General features: G+C 52.7%; 1 protein-coding gene across 4 annotated transcripts in view; it reads right to left on the reverse strand.

Annotated features, from left to right (window-relative positions):
- Nucleotides 1-14,902: 14,902 nt before the first annotated feature.
- The window catches only part of VDR (vitamin D receptor), a 56,985-nt gene continuing 46,791 nt past the window's right edge, over nt 14,903-25,096 (reverse strand). For all 4 annotated transcript variants that reach the window (XM_027035981.2, XM_027035982.2, XM_027035983.2 and 1 more), the window contains exons 7-9: nt 19,201-19,352; nt 18,867-18,983; nt 14,903-17,582 (exon numbers count right to left, since the gene is read on the reverse strand). In XM_027035981.2, coding sequence (XP_026891782.1) covers nt 17,323-17,582; nt 18,867-18,983; nt 19,201-19,352 — 529 coding nt within the window. In that variant the 3' untranslated portion in view covers nt 14,903-17,322. The remainder of the gene's footprint in view (nt 17,583-18,866; nt 18,984-19,200; nt 19,353-25,096) is intronic.

Here is a 25,096-nt window from a genome sequence, read left to right on the forward strand (position 1 = left end):
TCTGAGTTGCATAATGCCTTTCTGCAGCCAGCTCACAATTACTCGCTCCAGTGGGCCCCCGCAGGGATGCTGTGGTCCACCCACTGGTGAGCTTGGGGCTTTGGCCTTGCCACATGCCCCCAGCCGGACCTTCTGTAGCCCCAGTGGCTGTGCTGGCTGGAGGGCAGGGTCGACTTTTACAAGTCTTAATGGTTCTTTTTTGGAAGCACTTATCACTGGCACCGGAATCTCTAGGGAGACCTTAAGGACGTCCTGGCCTAGGGACATATACCAATCTTCCCTAGAGGCATCTTTCAGGATTTAGACTGCGTCCCTGTGGGCCAGGGGTGTAGAGGCAGGAAAGGAGCGAGGAGCTGGGGTGAGGCTAGCTAGTCAGGATGTGAATGGAGTGTCCTTGCTAGGACCTTGAAGTACCCCACTGACATGTGACCACCACTACCCTCTTTTTCACCCAGCATAATTTCATATATATTGAGCATCTTCTCTGTGCGAGGTTATTGGGCACAGAGGCCAAAGGAGCCACAATCGCCATCACTGAGGAATTCTGCGTCTCCTGGAGAGCAGAATATGGCTGGCGAAAAGAGCCCGGAGTGGAGAAAACTGGCTGACCATCAAGGGTCTCTGACACCCATGTGGTCAAGGACGTGCTGGGGTCTGAGTCCCAGAAGTTCCATGTTAGAAGGGTGTTGATGGACCACGGGGTCCCGGTGGGCTAGGGCAGTGGCCTTGCTCTGACCTGTTGCCCTCTGTGCCTAAAGCAGTGATTCTAGAAGTCTCTGTCTCCCTCACATTCCTCACTCTAGCTCTTCCAGAGTGGCAAGGGGTGGGATGGCACAGGAGGCAGAGAAGACACCCCTCTCCACTTGGGCAGATCCTGAGGCTGGGCTCCACGCTCCTCTACACTGAACTTTCAAGGAAACATTTAACAACCTGTAAAGGAACAGCTAAAGAGAGGGCATGTTGTGCTGTGGTTCAAAAAGCAAGAGTTTGGGGTCAGGCTGCTTGGGCGGGAGTTCGTTGCTGGCCCACTGCACGACCTTACAGATGTTATTTGACCCCTGGGATGCTTATGTCCTCATCCTCAGACGGGGGTCCAAAGTGCCTGCCCCATTAGGGTTGACATGAAGACCGACTGGATGGCCGGTGAAGCGCTTCATTAAGAGTCTGCCCACATTGGGCTCTGTTCCGGGTAGCGCTCAACGCGGACCTTAGTAATAAAGGACAGGGTCCTGTCCCTCCGGCCCTCTCAGTCACAGTTTTCCCCTACAAACTCAGTCTTAAAATAAATACTGCCCTAATTTATGCAAAGAAATCCAGATAGTCTAGCCCAAGCTGACCCTTCTGGAATGTACGGAGTAGCTTGGCAGGGCTGTGGGAATGGGGAGAATATGTGGAACCTTTCCTGACCCTCCCGAGATACAGGTGTTGGCTCCGAGGCGGCTCACTTGGGGGAAGTCTGGACTGTGCTGCAGAGAATGCCCGAATGCACTGCAGAAAGGGCCTTGCCGCCTCTCTCGAATCCTGGCACTGTGCATCTGGAGCAATCCGCACATCTGGCTGCATCCCTGGGGCAATGTTCACAGCTGCTGACATTTGAGGGAGGAGAGATGCAGCTCCTCAGCCAGGGCCTAGGGGGCTATAAATAACTAGCTAAGAAGACCAGGGGGATGAGGTTGACCTTGGGGGGGGGGTGCGGGAGCGGCTGGTGACTTCCCCCACCCCTTTGGGTCCAGAGCCAGGCTTTTAGCAAAACAGGAAGAGGCAGCAGCAGCTGCTGGGAAAGTAGGAGTGGCTTCCCTTCCCCCACTTGCCTGGGGCCTTCGGATCCCAGCCAGGACCTGGGAGAGGTGGAGCCATCCAGGAGGGGGGAGGGAAGGGCATACCCACGCAGACTGAGGCCCCGCTCCCAGTGCCCTCCTATGGCTCAGCTGGGGCACAGGCAAGGGAGACTGAGACAGACAAGAGCAGCCCAGGGGGCAATGTCCACCACCCCGGCCCCCTCCTGTTCCCTTTCTGTTCCCCTATCAGTGGGACAACAGGAAGGACAGGCATTAGAAACTGAGCTTAAAATATGTATGCGGGGCAGGCAGTGTATCTAGAGGCCCAGTGTTATGTCAAGCCCACCTTCCTCTCTCATCCCTTCCCAGACCACATTTGGGCTGAGCCTAAGCCCAAGTGGGTGGGAAAGAAGACTCTAAACTGGAGGAAGGATGCCTCTGGGCTGCTAGAGGGGTCTGGGGCCTGGCCCCAGTGGAATGATGGAGAACTTCTCCATGAGCTGTTGGGGTGAGGTGATCCAAAGTGCTGGGGTGGCTCTGGGTGACTGTTTTCCTGGAGTAACAGGGCATCCAAAAGGGTGTACTCTAGAGAGCCAAGGCCTAGGTCAGAGGGCCTCATGAAGTCCAGGATTAAAGAAGTTATCCCAGAAATGTTGCTTTGCTTTGCCTTGCCTGAGGGAGACTGGCCACTGAGAGTCTGTCCTTGGGTGCCTGACCGGTTGATGACATCTGTTTGGAACTTTGGCTGGCCCACATCTCCAGTGGGGTCTGTGTCAGAATCTGTCATGACCTACCATTGCCTCTCAGCCTGGAGCCCCTTGCTTTTCCTGCTGGAACAGCCTAGACCAGCATCATCCGATAGACACAGAATGTGAGCCACGTGTGTAACTTTAAATTTTCTAACCACCACCACCACCAAGTAAAAATAAATAGATGACGTCAATTTTAATACTGTATTTATTTAACCTTATATATGTGAAATATTATCATTTCAGCATGTAATTGAAACAAGAAATTGTTAATGAGCTATTTTGCATCCTTTCTGCATACTAAGTCTTTGGAATCCAATGTGTATTTTACACGTGCAAGTAGTACATTTCAGTTCTGACGGGCCACGTTTCAAGTGCTCCATGGCCCATGTGGCTGGCAGCGGCTGCTATAGTGCACAGAAGAGGTCTAGATGGCTGGTAGCTGAGTTTCTCCTTCAGCCCTTCTAGTCCCTTGCTGGGGAAGGGGCCCCAGAAGTGGAGGAGGGGGCCAGTGAGGTCCATGTGAAGGGTTAATTTGTCCTATGAGGGAGGCCCCCCCACTTTGATTTTCAAGCATCCACCGCTAGACCTGGAACCAAGTCCTAACATTTAGGCAAGCAGGGAAACTGAGTCACAGAGGAGCCTCTTTCTAGACAGCCAATCTTCTCCTCCTCCTCTTCCTAGATCTCTTGCTCTAAGCCGCAGGTTGGTGGAAACCTATTTCCTCTCCAGGTGTGCTAGCCTCCTGCCCTCCTCTTTCCCCTTCCAAACACAACCCCAAACCCAAAGCAATTCAGTCGGCAAAGTTAGGGAACATGGAAGGAGACGTGAATCTGGAGGAAATACAGAGTCAAGCTGTGGATGTGTGGTGTGTAGAGGCCGGTGGGACACTCAGGGGATGTTGGATGGACAGTTGTTGTCTGAGGGGGGAGGGAAAAATAAAGATCTGGGATCACCAGTGAGAGCTGGAGTTGTAGGTAGGAGTGGATGAAATCATAAGAGTAGGGAAAAGAGGGGGGTAAGGGGACAGGAACCGGAAAGATGGCTAAATACAGAAACTTGAGAGAACAAAGGTTTTGGGTGGGCAGGGGGGTGGCAGCCAGGGGAGGAGGCTGAGAGGGAGCAGTCAGAGATTTAAATGAAGCAAGAGGAAGTGCCATGTCAGAATCCAGAGTGGAAGAGAAGGTTGAGGAGAGATCAGCACTCAGTTGCAACTGATGATGCTTTAAAGCTGTTCTTACACAAAGAGCTCACACAAATTGCTAATGAACGCTAAAACAGTGGTAGACTCAAGTTCAAAGCAAAGCAAAGGCTCTTCAGGGAAAGAGGAAATATAGCTAGTAGGTGAGGTAGGGGAATGTTCAGCTTAATTGTCATCAAAGTAATGCCAATTAAAATGAGATGAAGGCTGGGGCGCCTGGGTGGCTCAGTCGGTTGAGCATCTGACTCTTGGTTTCAGCTCAGGTTTTGATCCCATGGTCATGGGATTGAGCCCCCGCATCAGGCTCTGTGCTGAGCGTGAAGCCTGCTTAAGATCCTCTCTCTCTGCCCTCCTCCCCCCCACTCTCACTCTCTCTCTCTATTTCTTTTTTTAACTTTTAATGTTTATTTATTTTTGAGAGAGAGAGACAGAGAATTAGTGTAAGCAGGGGAGGGGCAGAGAGAGAGAAAGACACAGAATCCGAAGCAGGCTCCAGGCTCTGAGCTGTCCGCAAAGAGCCCGACGCGGGGCTCGAACTCACGGACCTCGAGATCACGACCTGAGCTGAAGTCAGACGCTTAACTGACTGAGCCACCCAGGCGCCCCTCTCTCTCTCTCTTTAAAACAAACAAAAAATAAAATAAGACGAAGGTAGACACTGTTTTCAAACATTAGTGAGAGTGTGGTGACATTGACATGTTTTGAAATCATGACTTTCACCCTTTTGAAATCAATTTGGCAATATATAGTAAGAGCTATACACCTTTGCTCAATTATGCCGCCCAATGTACCCTCAACTAGATTTCCACAGCCAGAATTCAGGAGGGGGCGTGGAATAATGATGCTCACCACCGCACTCTGTAGAAGATGGAAAGTTCAAAACAACTTGAACACCTACAACTGGAAAGTTGTGAGGCAAATTATATTTCCACTTAATAGAAAATTATGAAGCTGTTAAAAAGATGTTTATGAACGCAATAGAGCAGCACAGGAGAATAGCGATTTGTTTATGCACTGTGGTGGCAACTGTATTAAAAAAAAAAAACAACCCACCAGGGACATAAAGACAAAGATCAAAAGGAAATACCCAGCAGGCGCTGATTATGTAGGGGAGTGAGTACACATGTTTTTCCGGTCATTTACTGATCGTCAACACGGTGGGGACGGAGAGTGGGGATGAAGGTTGATCCTAAGCCTGGACTGGGCAACCAGGAGGGCCGTGGCAAGGAGGTCACGGATCCGTTCAGGCAGCGGGGTTATTTATGGCGCTCTGTGCACGTGCCAGGTGCTGTCCACTACGTTCGCACAGCACTCTTCCCGTGGGCAAAGCTCGGATCCCCTGTCTGGGTTCCAAGCTCCCGGAGCTTCACCGGCCCCTGGGCCGCTGAAGGGGCCTCGTCCTGGGCGTGGAGGGGCAGACCCTGGAGGACAGGACCCAGAGAAGTCCAGAGAGGGCCCTGGGGAAAGGGAGCAGAGTGTGGGGGTAGCGGTGGCCCCGGGGAGGTTAGGGGAGGGTTGGGGGATCACCAAGTTGCTTAGGGGATGGGAGGACCGCTCTGCTCTGGGGGAGGAGTTGGTGGGCTGTGGTTGCCACCTACCCGCTTCATGTCTCCTCGAAGGTGACAGGAGATGGGAGTGGGCCACCACCTCCACAGCCCCCACAGGAACTCTACCTGGGCCCCACCTACAGGCACCATCCGGCCCGAGCAGCCCGCTGTTCCTCCCCCTCGGCTCTCTTAATACATCGGCACACTGGGGCCTTGAAATAACACATCTTTATTTATGCCCTCATTTCCACATAATTTGCCTATGATTCACTTGTTGTCGAGAGGCATTAAAACCTCCGTCCCCAGCTCCCAGGCACCTACCAGTCCCTGCCCCACTGCCCCTGTGCCCCACTGCTCCCTCCCACTATGACTTACCTGCTCTCCCCGAGCCCCCACCCCAGCTGCTCCCTACTTGGCCTTTGTTGGGGGGGGGGGTATGTGGGAGGCAGGGGCTGGGGCTGAGAATGGCCCGGGTCCCCAGCCCAGAACCTGGCCCGAGGGAAGCCCTGCTGGGAAGACCCTGTGGTGTTAGGACGAGAGGTGACCTCTCACAAACAGGAAGGCCAGGAAAAGGGAAGAAGTTTCTCTGGCTTAAAAGCTGTAGAACCCCCAGCCCCAGAGGCAGCCCCTTTCTGCGACCCCCCACTCCACCCCCTCACTTCCTCAGGCTGGATTTTCCTCATACCTCAAGGCTGAGTCCCTGCCCCCCACTCTGTTTCCTTCAGGGCACAGGGGTATAGAGTTTCCACCATGTGTGTATGTGTGTGTGTGTGTGTGTGTGTGTGTGTGTGTGTGATTGAGAGAGAGAGAGAGAGAGGAGGGAGAGAGAGGGAGAGAGAGAATGTGGAGAGTGTATTAGGGGATAGAAAGAGTTGTCTTCTCACACCCTCATTACCCAGTAGGGCCATAAAGCTTTATTGCCCCCACCCCAGAATCTAGGTGAGTCAGGAGCTACGATGTGGGGGAGGCAGGGGAGGAAGAGGTGGAGGAAGAGAGCAAGGGGCAAGGAGGGGGCTACTGGAAGCCGAGTAGGGGTGAGGGGAGCTGCTGTGGTTGGGTTATCTGATGTGAGGAGCCAGGTGTGCTCTGGGGGTGGGGGAAGAGCAACCGAGAGAGGCAGAAACTGCCAACGCAGCCCGGAGACACAGAGAGGCAGGGACAAGAGAGACAGAGCAGCCCTGAATCAAGAGGAGGACCCGAGGGAGACTTTAGATCTCTCCCCATGGTGGGGGGCGGGGGCAGTCCCTGGGACATCTGCCCCCCCCCCCCGCTCCCTAGCTCCCAGAGAACATGCAGCCTCCTCTCAACACCCCGTGATAGAGGTGGGGGTTGCCAGGGAGTGTGTGGAGTGGGGACAAGTGTCCAGCCCTTATCCCGGAATCAGAGCAGTTGGAGACAGTTGAGGGTCTATAATCTCGGTTGGGGGTTGATGGGTGGAGGAGGCTTTGCAGGAGGAGATAATGGGGTGGAGCAGAGCCCCGGTCTGGAACAGGGTGCCCTCGAGCCAGGCATGGTCAACCGGCTCTCCCGCATCTGCTCCTCCTGCCTTGGGGGAGGGAGGGGGCGCTCCGCTCAAGCAAAAGCTGCCCTGCCAGCAGGTGCTAGAGCCAGGGGGGAGAGCAGGACCGGGAGCACCGCTGGAGTGCCAGCCCGGTCCTTGGCAGGCCCACCTGTGAGTTCCAACTTCGGCCTCCTCCAGCCACGACTTGGCCACGGATGCGCGGTGAGGGGAGGGTGCTCCTTCCAAGCAAGAGGATAGCGCCAGGCACTATTCTAAATGCCATGTGTTCATTCACTCGGGCTTCATAGCACCTACGCGGTTAGTATCACTATTATCTTTGCTTACAGAAGAGGATGCTCTGCTTCACTAGCTTGGCTGCTTCCCTGCAGCCAGGAAGGCAGGAGAGAGGGCGGGAGAGCCCCTGAGCTCCCTGTGTCTATGCTGCCCCCTTAGCCTAATACTGTGCTGGTTTGGGGTAGGAGGACCTGGGTATGCATTTGCTCAAAGAATGAACCAACAGGCGAGCACGGGTCCCCTCCAAAGGCCACAGGTATCCTGCCTTTCCTCCCGTCCACTCCCCTGCCACCTGGAGGCCTGCCTGTACACAGGGCAGAAGGCAGGGAGCCCCTGGGGTGGGTCCTATCAGAGAGGAAGTGGGGCTGGCTTCTCTCCTATCCCCTTTATCACTTCTCCCCATCCCCACTCTACCCACGGCTGGCTGTTCCACATTCCCCTCCCTGCAGCCCTCGCCCCAGGGCTCCATGGTGGGAGAGGGGAAGAAATTTAAATCCGAGGGACCGGGGGTGGGGCTGGGGGTAGCTGGAGGAAACTGAGGCGACACTCTCGGAAGGGGTTTCCCTGGCACTCTGAACTCGGTGCTCACGGTCCTCCGCACCCAGGCCAGGCTGACCTGGGCTGCCAAACCTTTCCTGATGGGCTGCTGGAGCTGCCCGGCCCATCCTGCCCATCGAATGGACGAAGGGAGCTGGGCACAAACACAGAAGGGCAGCCCTCTCCTGACCCTCCTGCTGCCGCAGATGTCCACAGGCATGGGCAGGATTTTCAATGAGGTGGGGTTGGAGCAGAGTGGCCCGGGCCTTTCTAGGTGTCCTATAGGATTCTGTGTGCAGGTGAAAAGGGCAGTGGGGTGGCCTCATGAAGCCAAATGAGGAATGTGGGACCGGGCTACTCGTGACTTCTCCACTCTCCACTGAGGTGTGGGTGCCGAAGGAGAATTCTGCCCACTGCCTCCAGCCTCCCTCTCCTCAGAAGCAGCACCTGGGAGACGAGGCCTTTCTGCCTTGAGCCCAGCTCAGATGGAATTTGCAGAACAAACCAGCTGGGAATTTGATATGTGATCCCTCTGTGCATTCTCGATATCAGATATCCCGGGATCTCCGATCCAGGGCTCAGATCAGGTATGTTCAGGCTTGGGTGATAACGTTGGGTCCCAAAGAGGGGTGGACTGTGGAAGCACTGACGAGTTCCCCCAACTCCTGTGGGCGCCTGAGCCTTTCCAACCACTCCCGTCTCTCGAGACACAATCTCTCGTTGTCTGCCCCCTCCCCTCGCTCCCGGTGAGCAACTGAGCCGAAGCGTTCCTGGTCAGCGAGATAACGTCCACCGCAGCGGGGCGTAGTCTTTGGCTCTGCCTTGGTCAATTCGGCACATGGTCCACCGACCTAAGTTTTGGAAGCTATAAGGCCAGGGGAGATGGTCGGAATATTGAATGACAAAATGAGGATTCAAAGGACTTGAGCAGGCTAAGATGTGGGATAAATCAAGTCAGATACCTATGGATAGAGGCAAGTACGAAGTTCTGCATTTTGGTTCAAAACCAAACTGTCCACACACAGAATGAGGGGGACGTGGCAGAGGCTTTAGGGAGAGGTGGTTAGTGAGCATATGGGTTCTGAAGCCACAGGGACTTAACTTCTCAGTTTCCAAAGTTCAAGGGAAGGTGTTTAAATTTGCATAAGTCCGTTTGCATTTCATTTTCCAGCAGGGACCCGAGCAGAATTTTTTTCACTTGACGTCTGTTGTGAAGATCAGATCTTTTAGATGCTAACAGAAGGTGGGCAGCACCTTGCCTCGGATGCATTCATTCATGTGTCCATTTATTTGGCTGCATTTTTGGAATCGCTCCCTTATTCCAGCCTGGCAGGGAGCCCCAAAGGCAAAACAGAAATTTAAAACCCACTACAAGAAACACTTCATTCTACAAAGCGGGGGTGGGAGGAGGTGCACCCTTCTGCCCTCTGGGAAAAGAGGGTAAAACAGCGTGGTGAAGTTCCAGGAAGAACGTGTGAAAGCCTGAGCTGGCAACGGAAGAAGTGGTAGGAATTTGCTCAGATGAGAAAACTGGGGGGATAAAGAATGAGAGGAGGGCGTGGAGGGCATAGAAGAATGTACAGTGAGGGTCTCAAAGCATAGTCTGGGGATCCCTGTGTGCCGCTGAGCCCCATTTAGGGGCTTTGTGAGGTCAAAACTGCTTTCATAATAATACTAAGGCATTGTCTGCCTTGTTACTCTCATTCTTTCATTGGGTACACAGGAATTTTCTAGAGGTTCCATGATGTGTGATATCCTAACAGATGGAATGCAGAACCAGGTATGAGAATCTAGCTGCCTCCTATTGAGCCAGACATTAAAGAGATTTGCAAACCTGTAAAACAATACCTTCTCGCCACTAAATTTGTTTCCCTTTGGAAAAAGTTTATTATTTCATTTCATTTCATTTCATTTCATTTCATTTCATTTCATTTTTTAAGTAGGCTTCACGCCCAGCGCAGAGCCCGACGCAGAGCTTGAACTCACGACCCTGAGATCAAGACCTGAGCTGAGATGAAGAGTCGGACACTTTTTAAAAAAAAAAAAATTTTTTTAACGTTTATTTATTTTTGAGACAGAGAGAGAGCATGAACGGGGGAGGGTCAGAGAGAGAGGGAGACACAGAATCTGAAACAGGCTCCAGGCTCTGAGTGGTCAGCACAGAGCCCGATGCGGGGCTCGAACTCACGGACCGCGAGATCATGACCTGAGCCGAAGTCGGACGCTCAACCCACTGAGCCACCCAGGCGCCCCAAGAGTCGGACACTTAACTAGCCGAGCCACCCAGGCATCCATGGAAAAAGTTTATTTTTAATAAAAAAATGTATTATTTATGTTAACTTACATTCATTATTGTTATTTAACGTTTTTAAAAATTTAATACATAGTTTAAAATTTTCTCAGTTTAAATTTCCAACATGGCAAATATTGATAGGTATAACCCACATAAACAGAAGTTCCCTGGGGGTCCTCTTTTTTTTTTTTAATATTTATTTATTTTTGGGAGAGCACAAGCCGGGAAGGGGCAGAGAGAGGGGGACATAGGATTCAAAGCAGGTTCTGTGTTGTGCTGAGAGGCTGACAGCAGCGAACCTTATGTGGGGCTCAAACTCACGAGCCACGAGATCGTGTCCTGAGCTGAAGTCAGGCACTCAACCGATTGAGCCACCCAGGTGCCCCAGGGTCCTTATTTTTAATAGGGTAAGGGGGTCCTAAGACCAAGACATTGAGAGCCACTGGCGGGGAGGCAGACCACCGGGGCACATGGTCAGAGAGCGGCAAGTGGTTGGACCCAGTAGGAGCTTGAGTTTCAACATCTGGACGGTGACACATGGGAGGCAGACAGGCTGGATCACCGTGGGCTTTGGACCTTGCCAAAGGAGCAAGTGTCTAGCGGATACTGGTAAAGAAAGACCATAACGGAAAGAAGCTGGGGACAGTATAACTAGAGTTCCATGAGTTTCAGATTTATGTGCTTATCTTCCCATCTCTTCCCCACACTTTTCTCTCCAACACGACTGTGTAGGTAGGGGCTAGTTTTGGCTTATTAAGTTGCACACCCGCCCTCTGGTGGCCAGATGGCGGTGATGCCTTCCCCTGGCTCTAACAGCTATTTGAGGAGCAGTTGCCCACAAGTCCAGAGGCTGAGATATGGAGGAGGGGTCAGAGAGTCCCTCTGGATGAGTGGCCAGAGGGTGGGAGCAATGTCAGCTCCTAATGAAAACTTATCTGACCATCCCTCCGCTCTGCAAAGTAGTAATGATGCTGCCCGGCATTTCTGAGTCACGGCTGCATCCAGGTAGCGTGATAAGCTTTTTACCCAGATCATATCGCAACAACAAACCTAGAAGTAGACACCGTTTCATGGCCCTTCTATAGAGGAAGATTCTGAAGCTCAAAACCATTAAGGAACTTGCCCAAGTTCCCACAGGTAGCAGGTGGCAGAGCCGGGACAGGGACCCAGCAGTTCATGACATCGAATGTTCTGCTTGACATCTCCTTGGTGGCTTCTGCTTGTGCCGCTGGGGGACGGTCTGTTTGTAGGTCTGTCTTCTCTGATTGGACTGTACCTCTCGTGGGGGCAGAGACTGTCATTCGTCTCTGTATCCCCAGCATTGAGCTCAGTGCTTGTGCTTGAAAGCACTGAAGGGGACTGCACAACCAGGCTGGATCTCAGAGGGAACCTGGAGCCAGCATCGAGCGTGTCCAGAGGACATAAGAGCTCAACCTGGGGGGGGCTCTTGGCTAAGGTGTGTCAGATTCTCCCCTGGCTGTGACTCCAGAGGCAGTCTGGGAAGCCAGACAGCAGGTCCCTGGTCCGTCCTGCTTAGTTCCTGGCATGAGGAGATGTAACAGCACCAGGTGCCTCCAGCAGCAGGGAGCCAGAGCCTTGCTGGATCTCAGCCACCTTCACAGAGATAAAGGCCAGAGCAGGAGATAGAGGGAGGAGCAGTGGGGGAGGGGGGGTGGAGGAGAAGCCAAGCAAGTGGCTCAAACCTGTCCCTGTAGGGCAGTAGCACCACCTAGTGGTGAAGATCAAGATGATTTGGGAGAAAGCACTAGATTGTTTCTAGCTGGGGAGAGGCTGGGGACACCCTCCTCCCGGAAGGACCTCGGGGACTATCAGAGAGCCAAAAGGCAGGGCCTTTAAGCCTTCTGCCCCCCTCCCCCACCACCCCGAGGTAGAGCAGCCCGCTCTGAAAGGCCCTGCCTGGTTGTACAAAATGTGAAGAACCCCCCACCCCCACCCCGTCCTACCTGCCCTTGGCTGAAAAGAGCCACCTAGCTCAACTCAAGGTCCCGTTAAGGTCACGCTCCCTTCCTGGAGACCGCCTGCATCCAATGACTACCTAATAATGCAAGAATACAAGAGCCGGCTTCCTCACCCCAACTTGGGGCAACGTGAAGGGTCGTCCCAGTTTCAGAACTCCCCATAAGGGTCAGTTGAGGCCGTGACTGAGACCGCGCGACAGCCGGACTTCTCCCTCTCCCCGATCCTATGGGCTTCCCTGCCGCCAAAGCCAGCGATCCTGAGGCCGCTCTTCAGGAAACTCCCTGTACTTCACGCCGCATTGCAGGGTCCGCTTCCCCCGGAACCTGACCAGTCGCACTCTCACATATCCTGTAAGACGTGTCTGAATACGGAGATTCAAAGCAGTTGTCTGGAGCAGTAACCCCCACCGGCCACTGCTCCACATTCCCCCTCCCCCCTGGGTTCCTGGTCACTTGGAGCACAGGCTCCTCCGGGAGCCTCCCAGGCTTCTTGCCTGTACCCGGCACCAATCCCCGAGAGGGCATCGGCAGAAAGAGGCATCCCCTTGGCCACACTGGGAGGTGGGCCCCAAGCTGCAGAGAAACTCCAAGGCACCCTGGCACATGAAGCAGGAGCCACCGACTGGTGGGTTCTGTCTGCCAGTCCAGATGGGCCCCGTTTGCTTGCACCCCCGGGCCGAAGGAATCCATATTTCCCGGCACACCGCCGGCCTATTTATGCCACGTAAAGCTCTGAGCTCTCGACCCCGTGGCCTGTGAGTGTTTTCCCTTTGTGTCTTTTTTAAGGAGCAGACCTGTTCACAGCAGTCCGGTTACAGCCTTGCTCGATGTCAAGGGAAGCTTCTGGATAAAGCTGTGATTTAGAAGCCTATCACCCACGGCTGGTACCAGACGGGAATGCCCTGTGCAGACGAGCACTTGCCCAATGGGTTTTTGTGCCACGAGGGAAGCGTCCTGAATCTGCACTGTCCGTTCCCGCAGCCCTGGGGCTATGGAGCGCTGGAAACGCGGCCAGTGCAACGGAAGAGCTAAACGTCTGCTTTTATTTTACTTTTTCATGAATTGGAATTTAAACAGTCACCTCTAGTGACGTTACTGAAGAGCACAGGTATAGAACCAAAGCTTGCACTGTGAGAACTTAAAATCGCTCTATTGTAACCGTAAGGTCTGAGGGAGGCACAGACCCCCGAAGCAGGCTCCAGGCTCCGAGCTGTCAGCACGGAGCCCGACGTGGGGCTCGATCCCACAAACTGTGAGATCATGACCTGAGCTGAAGTCAGATGCGTAACGGACTGAGCCACCCAGGCGCCCCTTCTCTTCACACTTCTCCGGCCAGAGGACGCCCTTGTATGTAGCTGGAGATTTCCTTCTCTAAGCCCGTTCGTCTTTCATGACAAAACAGCCTTCAAGCTCGATCCCTAATTCTTCTCCTACTATCCCATCTCATGGCGACACACTTTAGCCTTTCACTTGACGTCTTGTCAGATACTGCTGAAAAATTAAAGTAAATCACGTCTGGGGCGCCTGGGTGGCGCAGTCGGTTAAGCGTCCGACTTCAGCCAGGTCACGATCTCGCGGTCCGTGAGTTCGAGCCCCGCGTCAGGCTCTGGGCTGATGGCTCAGAGCCTGGAGCCAGTTTCCGATTCTGTGTCTCCCTCTCTCTCTGCCCCTCCCCCGTTCATGCTCTGTCTCTCTCTGTCCCCAAAATAAATAAAAAACGTTGAAAAAAAATTTAAAAAATAAATAAATAAATAAAGTAAATCACGTCTACAGGTCCCCAGACTAGCAGACTTATCCTGAAATAAACACACGGATTGAGCACAATTTCCCCACTCACAGATCACAGCTTGGTGTCTTTGGTCGGTTATTTTTGCTTGCTGTGTTTGGGGGGTGCTGCCTGTATCATAAACCTCACTTCCTCGGGGAGTGGAGCGGGGTGCATGGGCTCCTCCGGGTCTCCTGGGAGTCCTGTGTAGGCATAGGACTCATTTGCAATTCCCCAAGTCACCGGCACCGCATGTCGAACGCGAGGCACATTTTTGTCAATAGTGGTTTTCACTCTTGAGGCTCTCAGGTTAGTGCCACACTTGTTCGGACCCAACGCATGTGACCACATGCTCTCTGCGAGCAGAGCGCTGTTTGACCCACCGCCGCCCATTTCCCCTTGTCAGGACCTACTTGGGGAGTGGGAACCTCCCTTACATCCTCTCTAGTAGAGAGCTGGCAAGACTGTCCTTTGTCGGGCTCCTCGACTCAGTGGGAAGCAGAATAGGGCAGCAGTTAGTTAATGGCTTCTGGAGCCAGCTGCCAAGGGTTCAGATCCCATCTCTGTCACTTACCATCAGTGTGGATTTGGGCAGTTACCCCCTCTGTCAGATGGGGCTCACAATAACCCACCTCCACCAGGGTCTGTGGAAGGATAAAGCAAGTTGGTTTGCGTAAGGCATTTATTTACAGTGGTTCTTGCCATAAAGTAAGTGGTATGTGAAGTATAAGCCAATTGCGTTCCCATAAGCAAAGCGCTCTTCATTGGTTTATTTGACAGATTTCTGGCAAATTGTTACTGTCTTGGAAATCACTCAAGAGACACTCGTTAAAGTCTTCTTTTTCTCCTTTATTCCTTGCACCAGATCTGTCTTACATTCCAAGCTTCTCTGTTGGCCTCCCCTGGATTCTCCAACTTGCTTCTCGTTAGCCAGCAGGACTTTCCCATGTCCCAGGATCTTGTCTTTGGCATTCTGGTGCACACTTACCAGCATTTCCAATAATATACGTTAAAGGTTTTAGACTTCTAAATGTCTGCCTTCATTCTCATATTCTAAAACAATAGGTGATAATATTTTCTCCCAATTCAGTCCTGTGAAACCTCACTTTTCCTCCAGTCTTTTCCTCCCCTACTCCTAGACTTCCCTTTGGTAGTGAGCTGGTGCTGTGGGCCCCAGAGCTGAGCAGCTGGTGTTCCCAGGGTGGCCGGTCGGGTGCCCTGGAGAAGGCAGGGGGAGAGGGGGAACTGGGAAAGTAGAGACATTACAAACACAAATGCACTTTATTGATAAGGCAACAGCATGATACAGAGATGAGGCAGAGACCCCGTTCGGCCAGGGCCACGTTAGGGGTGGGGGGTCTGATTCACATTGAGACACAGGCTGAGGTGTCCCTCCTCCTCCTCCTCCTGATGGGTCAGGAGGGTGACAACTCAAGGAAGGAAGGCAGGGGTCCAGGATCTAGGTTTGCTGTCTAAAATCCAGACCTTCCCCTAAGGGACCAGGTTAGCCTTCAGGGGCCCGAGCTTGAGCGTGGTTTGTGAAGAGAACACTGGTCTGGGGGTTCACAGTCCAGGCCAGCTCCGGACCCCTCCTAACTAACTGTCTGAGCTTGGCCAGCCACACTTCCTTCTAAACGTCCGTTTTCCTTAGCAAGGGAGTTGAACTAGTGTAGCGATTTTTAAACCTTTTTTCCCACTGACTAGCCAGTGAGACCAAAGTCTTCTGCAGAATCCAACCAGGCTCTCGCCCTAATTTGTAAAAGAAAAGCAAGGACAATACCAATAACCGGCGTATGGAATTTTTACAAAGTAAGTGTTTCGCCCAGAAATATCTCATCAGTGGCGTCTACCACCTGCTACATTCGAACGTAGTACAAAACGGAGTCTGATTCTGGAAACGGCTCACGGCTGATGAATGTCAGACTTGGTCATACAGATGGTATTGTGCGGTAAGAAACGTGGCTCTCAGGTGCTTCCCCACTGGAAGAAACACTGGGCCCGGTGGACACGGATGGTGCTCACAGTGTGAGTCTGATTGCTCCCGGGGCTTTGGGAGAACAGAGGAGGGTGGAGGCGGCATCGACTGACAGGGACTACCCAGCCCCCCCCCCCACCATTGAGATCTTGAACGCGGCTGTGCTCCCCAAACTCAAGCAGCGACCCGAGGGACCCTCTCTGACTCCCGGAAGAGCCCCGTCTGCAGTGGTCCCACACACCTATGACTCACGTACCCGGGGACCCCACCCCAGAGTAAACAGAACAAGAGCTCCCACCTCCTGGGCTGGGCTAGCTCTGGAAGGGAAAATGGAGTCGGAAGTTAGGTACCCCCCCCACCCCTTCCAGATTTGGGGGTGGTGGTGGAGTGAGAATAAGATGGGAACCAGCCCCACGTGACTCCACCCCTAGGTCCTCCCTCTGCCTAGTCCCCAGCAGCCAGCCCGCTCTCCCTCCTCCCACAACGAGGTGTTGGAGCACTAGCTCCTGGGTCTCTGGGGGACGGCAGTCTGGGAACTACGCCCAGATGGGCGGGGGGAGAGCGTGGCCTGGGCTGTCGGGGTCTGTCTGAGGGTTCTTCTCTTCCATCCTACCCTGCCAAGTGGAAAAGAGGTGGCCTGCTGGCACGCAGAGGGGCACTGCTTCTCCAGACTATGAAGTGTTTGGGAAGGTGCTCCCATCTCTGCATCACACTTGACCATCCTCGGGTGAGGCTCCTCCAGCACCCGTGGCCACCGGTTCTCTCTCTCCTGGGTGGGAGGTAAGGCACTGGCAGGGCTTGGACACCAGACAGCTGTGGCCACCACCCACCACCCCCCTGTGAGGCTGGATTTGCCTGTCCTCTACCTCCTAGGCCCTGCTCTCTTCTCTCCTTGGGCCTCTCAGCAGGTGGGCTCTGGGCTAGCGGCCCCTGCCAGGAGGAGAAAGCCCATCTTACCATAGCGACTTCCAGGGAGACTGTTACCATAGCAATGAGATGAAGGTGGGCATTGAAGTGTCGGGCAGGTGCCCTTTGGCGAACAGAGAGGGGTGGGGGTTGTGACCTCTGTCACCTTGTTTTTGGTCATCCTTGGCAGTAAGTCTCCTGGACAGGCCAGGGTGGGAAGGCAAAGGGAGGAGCCCCGCCGGTGGCACACTGCCTGGGACAAGACAGCACAGACTGGCAGTAGGCTGAGATGGGGGTGGGGTGGGGGTGGTGGCTAGTCATGTACCATGGGCGGGGCAGGGGGAAGGAGATCCCCACTAGGCTCTGGACATGGGGGCCTGGAGTGGGGGGAGGTACAGGTATCTCTGTCCCTGAGGAATGGGTGCGTTGCTCCTGCCCAACTGTCCCCTCGGCATTGGCCAAGCAGTCACTTTCGGAGCGGTAGGGGCATCCCTGGGCAAGACCCCACCTTCGGCCTCTGCCCTCTACCCCCATTTGAGTTTCTTTGTCAAATAAACAGCAACTCCTCACGACTGAGGTCCCAAGGGCTTGGGGGCAGCCTGTGGTCGGCAGGAAAGGGAGACCTGGTGTTAGGTTGGGCAGGAGATGGGAGCGACTGGGGAGGGAGGGGCGGTAGGGGAGGAGGGGTTGAACTCCAGACGGGGTGGGAAGGGCTGCCGGGCAGCAGCCTGCCCCAGGCCAGGGCACAGGGCCCCAGAGGAGCAGCACTACCCAGGTGCCCCTGCCAGCCGCCCTGGTCAGGAAATCTCGTTGCCAAACACCTCCAGCACCAGCGGTGTGAGCTTCATGCTGCACTCAGGCTGGAAGGAGAGGCAGCGGTACTGCTTGGAGTGCTCCTCATTGAGGCTACGCAGGTCAGCTAGCTTCTGGATCATCTTGGCGTAGAGCAGGTGGCTGCCGGGGGGTGGGTGGCGGCAGCGGATGTAGGTCTGCAATGTGTTGGACAGGCGGTCCTGGATGGCCTCGACCAGCGCAGCATCCTGCACGCCAGGACGGTCTGTGAGTACAGGGAGACAGGGGGAGAAGGCATGGGAGCTCTGAGCCAGGTCCTGTAATATTCAGTCTCTCCAGTACCCCAATGTCCAGACCAACGCCCAAGCTTAGCATCCTCCTAGGTCACCCCTGTATGGCTGCTGACCTGTGACACCATCATCCTCCCTAAAGCCTCTCAACCACTTCCTGTTGCATTTAGGATCAAGTCCTAGGTCCCACCTGGCCCTGTCTTCAGCTCAACTCTCTCCCTCCATCTCTATGCTCCATCTTTCCATCAGTATCCTGATATGTCAAGTTCTCTGGCCTCCAGACCTCACATTTGTGTTCCCTCTGCATGGAACTTAGCTCTTGTATCTTTGACTCTTACTGATTCTTCAGGTCTTCCTCAAGAAGGCCATTCCTGATGACCCCCTACCTCCATGGCCCAGACTAAATCAAGTTCTCTCCTTCTATTATACCCTGCTATAGTATCACTTATTTATTTTTAAAACTTTCATCACATTAAAATTAGTCATTGAATAGTAATTAATGTCTCCTCCTACACTTTGTGGAAAAGAAGTCTGTGTCCTGTTGGCTGCTGAATCCCTATGCCCAGCACAATGCCTGGTACTTAGCAGGTGCTCAATAAATCATTGCTGAGTGTATGAATGAATGAACAAATGAATGAATGCTGCATGGGCAGGGGGAGGGTAACCCATGTCCATGGGTCCCCAGCCCATCCCTGATCAGAGGCCACTTTCTTGTTCCCTCAGCATAGTCCAGACTGAGGCACCCTGGCCTCATCACCAATATAACATCCCCAGGACCATGACTCCCTCTTCCTCAACCTCTCTCTCCACCAAACCCAATAGACAGAAGAGCTCAAGGACCACAGCACACTGCCTCGAAAATCAGTCAGGCAAGCTTTCTGGGCAGAATCATCTATAGGCCCCAAGTTTTTGTACCCAACCCCACAGGGGATCTCAGGTAGGTCTGCAAAGTTCAGTCCAATTCACACAAGAGCAGAACCTGCATATTGGGAATATCCAGACCTGTCTGTGACCTGAGAAAACCCATTTATCTCGTTCCTCAGAGTTCCACCTATGGTCTCAGGGTCCAGGGCAGTGAGGGACCCCTCAATATACACACATCGTATGGGCTGTGCAAACCCAGCAAAGTGGTGCTTCCTCGTCTGTCTCTCCTTCTGCTCACTCCTCCCTCCAGACTGCCCTGCTGGCCCTCAGGAGGGCTCAGTGCCTTCTATTTCCCCTTCCCAGGTCACCAAGTTCCCCACTGTTGGGCCCCATACCTGGGGAGACAATGCAGATGGCCATGAGCAGGACATGCTCCTCCTCATGCAAGTTCAGCTTCTTCAGCCCCACCTGGAACTTGATGAGGGGCTCAATCAGCTCCAGGCTGTGTCCGGCTAGGAGAGAGATGGCCAGATGCTGTGGGCAGAGCTGAGGAGCCACACACCCAAACCACCCCACCCCGCCCCCAACCTAGACTGGGCCTGTGTCTCACCCTTGTCTCCCCATTGCTGTCTAGCGCCCTCCCATGTACCTGATCAGGGCTCATGACCCCAGGAAGGGTGGAGCCAGAGTCTGGGAGCTGGAGAGGGTGGAGGTGGAGCCTGAATGTACCTTTGGTCACATCACTGATGCGGTACTTATAGTCCTGGCTGCCACAGGTCCAGGACATGTCGTCCATGAGGAAGGACTGGTTAGAGCGCAACATGATGACCTCAATGGCACTTGACTTCAGCAGCACAATCTGGTCCTCAGAAGTGAGGTCTCTGCCAGGGAGGGCAGGGAGGAGTCAGGTTACTGGTCAAGGACTTCAAGTCAGGCAAATCAGTGTATGTTTTGACAGGTGCCTGCCAGGTGACCCGCATGTGCCCTGGGTCCTCCATTGAGGAGCTGGTGGCCTGACTGGAAAGGATAAAACTGTCTCTTGAGGGAGAACAACTCAAGCCTGTGTTTGTGCACCAATGCTGAAGGTAAATTAGCTCAGCGTCTAAGGCAGGAGAACCCAGGGACGTGCCAGTGCCTCCCAGGCCTAAGCAGCCAGCGCTATTAGGGAAGACGAGCCTGAGGAAGCTGTGAGGGTTAGAGCGTGAATGCGGAGGTCTGCAGGAGGTGTGGCCATGGTCATCTTCAACGCCCCTCATGTCCTCTGGTCCTTCTCAAAAGTACGGCTCAGCCAACTCTGTCTCCAGGACATCTCTTGAGCCTTTGACCTCCTTCCCACTATGATCAGGACTGCTCTGGTTCAGAGCTCCCTCATCTTTTTCAGTTGCCTCTTATTAGAACTCTGGAATCAAGTCTCTCTCCTCCGTGTTTCTTATTGCTGCTTCAGGGAGACATCACCTGTGTGCGGAGGAACCTTACTGCTTCTCGACCCCCTCAGGATCAAGCCCATACGCCACCACTTGGCTCCAACCCGTCTTTCCAGTACTCCTCCCTTCGCAAACTCCAACCCTCCACTCTAGCAACTTCAGACTATTCCACGTTCAATGTTGTGTGTTCTCACACCACCTTGCCTTTGGGCGTGGGACAGCTCCAGCCAAGAACGCATTTCTTTTACTGCTCCACCTTACTGTCCTGACTCTGAACCCAGTGAGGTCTCCCTCAGTGCCCTCCACCCCCTGGTTACCTTCAGAAGCATTAGTGCCATTTCTTCACAGCCTGTGGCTTATGCTCCTACTTTGCTCTTTCCACCTCACCCCTTCTCTTCATATGCTTGTGTGTGGCTCTCACTGCAAGCTACTTAAGGGCCAGCACCACTTCCCAATCACCTTAGAGTTGCCCACACAATGATTATTGAACTCTGAGCACAACGAGAAGGTCACATCTTTACGTGCTGATGAGTCAAGAGGCCAATGACTGGTTCCACTATTCTGAGTCACGAGCTGGGCTTGCCTGAACAATGACAAGGAAAAAGCAGCACCTGCAAACCAACTTGCTTCCAGTTTTCCCTCCTTTTCTCTTCCTGTGTATTTCCACCCAGCTATCTTGTGGGAGGGCAGTCATCCTCTCCATGGCCACACTTTGGTATGTGGAAAGGTGGGAAGCAGATGTTAACTGATGAGAGGGCTGCATCAACAGGTGATAGATGGTGGTTAGGATGGCCGCAAAGGGTCTGCATTGAAAAAGAAGTCTCAAAGTGCTAGAGTTGGAAGGCACTTCATGGAGGCTACGTGCTCCAATTCCTTCTTCCGCATTCCTAACAGATGCAGGATCCTTCCGGGGTCAGGAAGCTCATGGTCTCTGGATACAGCCATAGGGTTGTTAGCTCCTGGGTTAATAGCTTCTTCTTCTATGGAGCTACACCCACAGGAGGACACTTGTACTTCTGTCCTCTCAAGGAACACAGCACCAGACTTCTCCATTAGGCATGGGGCATCCTTTAACTATTGAAAGTTACCCTGGGCCCCTGTGTCTTCTCCAGGACAGACAGCCACAATGACATGGGGTCTAGGCATCTCACCATCCTTGTCACTTTTCCTTCGATGCTCAACTCACATTTTGAAAATATAAACTAATGTCCCATTTTGGTTTTAACTCATTAGACAATAAAAGATGCTCATTATTAAATCTTTGGAAAATACAGGAAAAATATCAAAGTGAGTAAAAATTGCTGTATAACCACAATGACCCTTTTGGTGTATTTCTTTCCTATCTTTTTTTTTTAATGCAGATACCTCTTTTTATTTTTATTTTTAAAATTTTTATTTACATATTTTAAGAGAGAAAGAAATAGCATGCATGAGCTGGGGAGGGGCAGAGAGAGAGTGAGAGAGAGAATCCCAAGCAGGCACAGATCCCGACTCAGGGCTCAATCCCACCAACCGTGAGATCATGACCCGAGCGGAAATCAAGAGTCAGACGCTTAACTGACTGAGCCACCCACGTGCCCCTGAAATCTCTTTTTAAAACATGCTTGAGTTCATAGTAGTTCTGTGTCCCACTTCCTAAACCATGAGCATTTCTGTAGCCCAGTTCATAATGAGTTGCATAAGATTGTATTTCATCAACATACTGCGGTTTATGTAATCAGTCTCCCATCCACCTATTTTTTGGACATTTTTGTTGCTTCTAATTTTTGCTATTTTTAGTAATTCCGTGAGGCATATTTTTTGTACATAACCTTTAGTTCAATGGCCCACTCAAAATGGATGGCCAGAAGTGAACAAACATCCCACGTGAGCCTTGCCAGAGAGAGTTCAGTGGCACCCTGCCAATTGTGATCCAGGCACGCTGCTTCTATGAAAGCAAACCTAGAATGACCTCAAATTACAGCCCAGAAATCCAGGGACTTTTTAAGTGCAATTTACGGCCAGAAGTGGGGATGGCGGTGGGCAGGGTACAGGTGGAAATAAAGGGGATATCAGCAAGAGATCTCGTTCCTGCTGACAGGCACCAGCTCAGGCTCTGTGTCTCCTCTCTCTGACCTGTGTCATATTTATACCCGGGTCAGTTTTCACACCAGTAACTGGCTGCTTCTGGGCATCTGCAAGGTGCTCTGGAGACCCACTGTCTTGTCCCCCCACCTGGGCAGAGCCCGGCCCCTCCCCACTTGCATTCCCACAGTATCTCCAGCAGGCCTCTCTTGGCTCTTATCTCTTTATAGCAGTTGTCTCAGTGTATATCTTTTCCATCAGACACTAAACCCTGGAGGCCAGGAACTATGTCCTAGTCAACTTGTAGCCCTCACAGGAAGAAAGTTATTTGTTACAGAAATGAACAAGGAATACAGAACAGAAGGCATAGGAAGAGGGATGCACAATGACCCCAGGCCTTTGACCCAGGAAGGATCCCCTGGGAATAGAAATGGCAGTGAGGTCAAAGGCCTCACTTTTGCCCAGAAGGCTGGGCCCCAGTTGGTTTGGCCTAGTCCCTCTTATACCTCTTGGCAATGAAACCTGGGGGTCCTCGGTTCTCAGATCCAAGATGGCTCCCGGCCATTTGGATGCCGCTCCTGATGCCACTTCCTCCATGCCTTACTTTTGAAGTGCTGAGGGAGGGAGATTTGTGGGATGCAGACTGAGAGGTTGAGGGAGGGGAGGTGGGAAGCAGGAGCAGGCCCAAGGCCACATCACCGTGCAGTTCACACCCTACACACTCATTCAGTCCCGCCCCACTCTGGTCCCAAGTATGCGCTGGAGTCTCAGCCTCTCCCCTCCATCCCCCTGCACTCACCCACACAGAAGTTTCACTCTGCCCTCCCCACACCCTCCACCCCTGCCTACAGGCAACAGGATCAAAGCCAGGATGCAGCCACTGTTCTCTCACTTCTTGGGAAACCAACAGAGCTGGAGACCCACCTGGGTCCCACCAAAGCCTGGGAGTATCCACATCAGTGTCCTTTCCCCTCACCCTCAGAGCTCTTGCCAAGGCCGGCTCCATTTTTACTGGAACACCTTCCATTCTGAGATTTCTTTTTACTTTTTTAAGTTCATTTATTTTGAGAGGGGGAGGGAGAGGCAGACAGAGACAGAGAGCGAGAGAATCCCAAACAGGCTCCATGATCTCAGCACACAGCCCAACTCGGGGCTTGAACTCAGATGCCATGAGATCATGACCTGAGCGGAAATCAAGAGTCGGATGCTCAACCACCTGGGCCACCCAGGTGCCCCTCATGCTGAGATTTCTTAAGTCAGGCTGAAGAGAGAAGCCAACCCAAGCATGTGCAGGATCAATGTAACTGATTTTGGATCAATAGCTGGAATGATTCAGTGCCTGCTTCTCTATACCTTACTGTGGCCATGAATGCAGGGCTAGACTAGGGAACTCTGGAAATGAGCCTGGATATGGAGGGACGGGGAAGACTTCAACTCATTCTTGGAGAGAGACACCAAGGGGCGGGTCATGCTATTTGTGTCAGGGCGTATGTGGCAAGGGTAAGGGATGGGGGCCAAGGGCGTGGGAGAAAAATGGGGGCTTGGGTTGCTTACTGCAGGGGGCTGCCTTGGGGTCACCTGGTTCAACAGATGGCTTTTTTTAGGACAGTTTCCGCATGTGTGCAATCCCCGCCACCACTCAGAATCAGCAAACGTGAGCATCTGGACAGAGCTTCAGGGGCGCTCTCCCCCAGCTCCCCACCAGCCCAGGAAAGAGGAGCACTGCACACACGGCTCCCTGGAACTAGGGTGGAAGCCGGGTGCTACCGTGTATCCATCGGCACCTTGAAGTGTTTTTGTCTCTAGCTGTTTACACAAAACAAGACTCTGGAACCAAGAGAGTTTGCAAACACTAACTGGAAGAGTGTAGGAGGGAGCTGGAACTCGCGGGAAGTGGAATGTGTTGTCAGTTCCAAGGAAAGGCTCTGGAGGGTAGATCCCAGGCCCAGTTCACCACTCAGCTCACAGGTGACACTCCGCAGCTCATTCCTGCCGGATGCCACGGTGACCCTGGATTCTTTGGCCACCGAAACGTGCAATGCAGTAAGAGCGTCTCAAGGGTGTCTCATTGCAGTAAGGGCGTTTCATGCTTTTCTCTTCTTTACAATTTTCACGTTCATTCCCAGGGGAAGAGCATAGGAGGGCCGCTGGTATCTGAGTTGCTGACAGGCATAAAATAACACAGAGCTAGCCGTCTCAGGGCAGGTACACACTGGGCAGAACTGTGTTTGGCTCTGTAAGCTGTCACCATCTAGCTGGCGATGCAGTCATTTAGACAGTAGCCAATGGCACACTTGCATGGCAGAGAGATTCCCAAAACAATAAATAGCATGTCACATTGATTTCCATCCAGAGCTGACTAATGTCAGGTCTTTCTAGGCTCCCAGAATTCCAGCACTGAATCTGAGCATCGGCCTCTAGAAAGCATCCGAGGCCCCTTCTGCTGCAATTGCAATTATTGTTCCTGAAATTGATGCTTTATAGTGCACGTTAGTGATTTCTTTCTTTCTCTCCACGACATTGTGTACGTATTGCATGGCAATGCTCCAAATGATATAAATCATACGTCAATATGTCAATATAACTAGCTCCCCACATTCTACTGAAAGTGTCAACGCTCTATTATTTTGAGAATATTTAACACTGCACGGCCATTTAAATATATGTGCCATTATTACCAAAACAATAAAACAGGTGAATGAATGAAATTTGTAGCAATGAATCCATAACAGAGGATCTTTACTCCAGTAGAACTCCTCATACCTGTCTGTTTTGGCAAAAGGTCTCAGTATGGTTAGGAAAAGGGCTTTTCATGGAAATTGGGGTGAAGGAGGCCCCGGTTACGTGTGCCAGGAAAACTGTCTCCCTCTGGGATTTGAAATCACTTCACAAGTCTCCTTGCCCAACCCTTTCTCCTCTCTATCACTTCATTTGGGTGTCAGCATTGGGTGTGAGAGATTAATGGAGGTTTAATTTAAAGGATTAACATGAGGGTTAGACCCAAGCCAGCTGGAGGGGAAGTGGCAGTGAACTTGGAATTCTAGACCTTGGCTCTGACACATACTGACTCTAACACTAGAAGATGATCCTGGCTGGCCACTGACCCTCTCTGGGCTTCTGTTCTGTCATCCAGAAAC

This window comes from Acinonyx jubatus, chromosome B4 (assembly GCF_027475565.1).
Source record: "Acinonyx jubatus isolate Ajub_Pintada_27869175 chromosome B4, VMU_Ajub_asm_v1.0, whole genome shotgun sequence".
Lineage (NCBI taxonomy): Eukaryota > Metazoa > Chordata > Mammalia > Carnivora > Felidae > Acinonyx > Acinonyx jubatus.